At 50.1% G+C, this 3,671-nt stretch overlaps 1 protein-coding gene across 2 annotated transcripts; it reads right to left on the bottom strand.

Moving 5' to 3' along the window:
- Positions 1–1,054: 1,054 nt before the first annotated feature.
- Positions 1,055–3,010, bottom strand: Cartpt (CART prepropeptide). Of its 2 annotated transcripts, none has more exons than XM_057790056.1 (3): positions 2,694–3,010; positions 2,163–2,285; positions 1,055–1,320 (listed from the first exon to the last, which is right to left on the bottom strand). In XM_057790056.1, the coding sequence occupies exons 1-3, from the start codon at positions 2,850–2,852 to the stop codon at positions 1,213–1,215; spliced, it is 390 nt and encodes a 129-aa protein (XP_057646039.1). In that variant the 5' UTR covers positions 2,853–3,010; the 3' UTR covers positions 1,055–1,212. The 2 variants fall into 2 exon arrangements, with proteins under 2 accessions (XP_057646039.1, XP_057646040.1); XM_057790057.1 differs by having other exon boundaries at positions 2,163–2,246.
- Between the last annotated feature and the right edge of the window lie 661 nt (positions 3,011–3,671).

Here is a 3,671-nt window from a genome sequence, read left to right as displayed (position 1 = left end):
TTGAATTTGGCTCAGAATAAGCCATTTGTTTCCTTTAAAGCAGGGTCCTTATATAGAGATAGGACTTATTGGTTTATACACGCACACATACACACACACACACACACCTTTAAAAATAGGTTCCCTGTATAAGAGAATACATGTGGCATTCATCTTTCTAAGTCTGGCTTATTTCACTTAACATAACGGCTTCCAATTCCATCCATTTTCCTGCAAATATCATTTCATTTCTCTTTATGACTGTGTAAGCTCCCGTTGTGTCTGTACCATACAGCCTTCATTCATTCTTTTGTTGGTGTACATCTAGGTTGATTCCATTTCCTGGCTGTTGTGAATAGTGCAGCAATAACCACAGATGCTATTGTCCCAAGTCCAATGGTCTTTACCCCCGCCTGTCTTTCAGACTCTCTCTCTCTCTCTCTCTCTCTCTCTCTCTCTCTCTCTCTCTCTGTGTGTGTCTCTCTCAGTCTCTCTGTCTCTGCCTCTCTCAGTCTCTGTCTCTCTCTCCCTCTCTCTCTCTGTCTCTTTCTCTCTCTCTCTTTCTCACACACACACTACCACCACCACCACCACCACGCCACTGTAGTCAGAGAGCAGAGCATACTGAAGCTGGTGTACCATCCTCCTAATTAATGATCAAAACTCATTGGAGCTGAGGTGCTGCTCTCCCAATAGACAGCTATTTTTAAAATATTTCTCTTTGAAAACAACAGCATGAGTAATCCCATTATTCCTATTTAAATTACTTATGGAGAAACAGCCATGCTCTGTAAGCAATTATTAAAAATGCTTTATTATGTGTAATTTGCACATGCTTCAATTTGTGTTGCTTAGGGTAATTTATTTGCCAGGGTGTGATGTCATCTACCAAAATTAACTAGATCTAATTTTCATTCTGACACGCCACATACAAAAATGCAGTTTTAAAGCAAAGTTCCTCTTCTCCCCAGAAAGGTTCTCAAGAAAGTGTCAGATGAATAAAACGAGAAAAGAATATTCTGCACACACGCTGACACCATGCAAGGCATTATCCTTCACACAGTAGCATCAAATGCGTTCTTTTATTTTGAAACAGCAGAGAGAGAGAGAGCCCATTCACCCTCGGAGGGGGATACAGACTTTATTGTTGCTAAAGCCGGGCTCCAGGGTAAAGGAGTGCTCCTGTGGGGAAAAGAAGGGGTGTGGGAACTTAAGGTGGAGGCTGTCGACCCTTCATAAGCACTTCAAGAGGAAGGAGTTGCAGGAAGTTCCTCGGGGACAGTCACACAGCTTTCCGATCCTGGCCCCTTTCCGCACTGCGCACTGCTCTCCGGCGTCACACTGTCAACAACACAACCGGTGGTTATATGGGTCCCAAAGGAGCGGTCTCTTGAGAAGAATGGCTAGACTGCTACCATCACCTCTAAGTATAGTCAGATCCAAAGCCCGGAGAGCCTGAAGCCACGGGCTTATAATTTCAGAAAGAGGACATTTAAAGGAAGAAAATTAAATGGTTGATCCCCTCCTAAATTGTTCTGCCTTTGGGAGAGACTACATTTTCAGCTTCCTTTTCTTGTAAATTTAAAGAGGGAAGAATTAGCTAGACCCTTGCATCTAAGAAATGCACAATATACTTTCCCAAAACCTTGTTTCTACTTTCTCACTTCCTCACCCAAAGGAAAGCAGGTGTGTGTGTATGTGTGTGTGTGTGTGAGAGAGAGAGAGACAGAGAGACAGAGACAGAGAGACAGAGACAGAGACAGAGAGACAGAGACAAAAGCAGAGACAGAGAAAGAGAAAGGGGGGGAAGATTTTACCTAGAACTGTCCCACAAAGGTGACCCGTTCTGAAAACTTTTTATCACGGAATTTAAGAAACAAAACAACAACGAAAGGATAAAGAAAAGCCCCGCCATGCTCTAGGAGAAATTAAGGGACAACTGCGTAGATTTAAGGGCTCATCCAATTACGATGTTTCAGGAAATACTCCCACTCCCATCATGGGACTGTTTTTCTGGCTCTACAAGCCTGTGTTCCCTTACACTTAGGGACCAGGGAACAAAGGGCGAGAGCAGAAGCAAAGCATCACCTGAGCTGCTCCGCCACCTGCTAGAGTAAAGACCCTGTGAAAGATGGCAGTCCTTTCTCCTGGAAAAGTAAGGGAAGGGTGACCCAGAGCCTTACCATGGGGACTTGGCCGTACTTCTTCTCATATATCGGAATGCGTTTACTCTTGAGCTTCTTCAGGACTTCCTGCAGCGCTTCAATCTGCAGCACAGCGCCGGGAGCCAGAAGTTGCCGCTTTGGCTGCGAGCCCAGCGCAGGTGCTCACTTTCAGCCCAGTTATACGGAGCCCAAGACACACAACCGTAGGGTAGCGGGACTCGGAGGACGGACAAGTAGGGGGTGGAGTGGGGGATAGATGGTGATGGAGAGGAAGCCCTGAGGGCGAAGTCCCTAGTTCTGACCCCAGAACCTCCAAGGTGCACAGTGCCCAGAACAGTCACAACCAGGGATTCGCTCGACATGCAACCCGTAGCCCGTAGCTCGTGGACTCAAATATCTTTGTCTGATAGCGAGTACCAGGACTTTATTTTTTAAACAGGGCTCCAGGGACTCAGCCTTCCTGGTGGGACAGGAGCGAAGGAGGGACGCATGCAAAGGAAGGGCCCCGCGGCAGCCCAAGGGGGATCCCGAGGCAATGGGAATACTGACCAGCTCCTTTTCATGGGACGCATCCTCCACGGCAGAGTAGATGTCCAGGGCTCGGGGCTGCAGCTCGGCATCCTCCTGGGCACGGACACCCAGCAAAGGTAGCAGTAGCAGCAGGGCGGCGCCCAGGAGGGGCAGCAGCCGCAGGCGGGAGCTCTCCATGGTGCTGGACCTCGTCGTTGCTGGGGCACCGCGCTCTCCTTCTTCTTATAGCCGGCTGAACCCGGTGCTAGGAAGAGGGAGGGGGCGAGGAAGGACGGGGGTGTGGAGGAGGGCCCGGGTCAGCCGTCTGTAGGCAGCGCTCCGCTGCCGTTTGACGTCAATGCCCGCCGGGCTCCGGGAGCCCGGGAACGAGGCTCTGCGCACAGATGGGATAGAGCGCAGAGAACAAGACCCCGTGCCCCAAATGCTGTCAGCCCCGCGGCCAAGGACGCTCCCTGAGGGGGCAGAGCTGAAACTGAGGGGTAAAAAGCGAGGGATTGGAAGCGGGAGGGCCCATGAAATGGAAAATGCCTTCGGGGCAATGAACAGGCAGAAGAGTTGCTTCCCTTAGCTTAGCGGTGGTGGATGCACCAAGGTCTTGCTTTTAGGTTCTACCTTGCTTATCCCATCCCCAAGGACGGGCTGTGGCAGCAAGATGGATGTGTTGCCTCCAGGAGCCTCTTTTGCTGAGCACAATCCTAGGCAAGCTAGGCGGGTGAGGGAGACAATCGGCATACTAGACAAAGGGAGACTGTGTCCTCCCGCACCAGGGGCTCTGGTGGAAACTAAGTGATGTTGATCACCTGGAAAGGAGAGTAACCCAGTTCAAGAGCTGAGCAGGAGCCAAAGAACCAGACAATGGTTCCAGTCCTGGCCCAGCACTTCGGAACTGTGTGCCTTAGAACGGAGTGGACCTCACTGAGGGGGCTGATAGATCGTTCAACGGCTTTGAAAGGCCTGAGTTCGGTTCCCAACACCACCCCCGCAGGTACCTACACA

This window comes from Chionomys nivalis, chromosome 15 (genome assembly GCF_950005125.1).
Source record: "Chionomys nivalis chromosome 15, mChiNiv1.1, whole genome shotgun sequence".
Classification (NCBI taxonomy): domain Eukaryota; kingdom Metazoa; phylum Chordata; class Mammalia; order Rodentia; family Cricetidae; genus Chionomys; species Chionomys nivalis.
The sequence above is the reverse complement of the archived record's forward strand: the minus strand, read 5'-3'. Positions and strand labels throughout refer to the sequence as shown.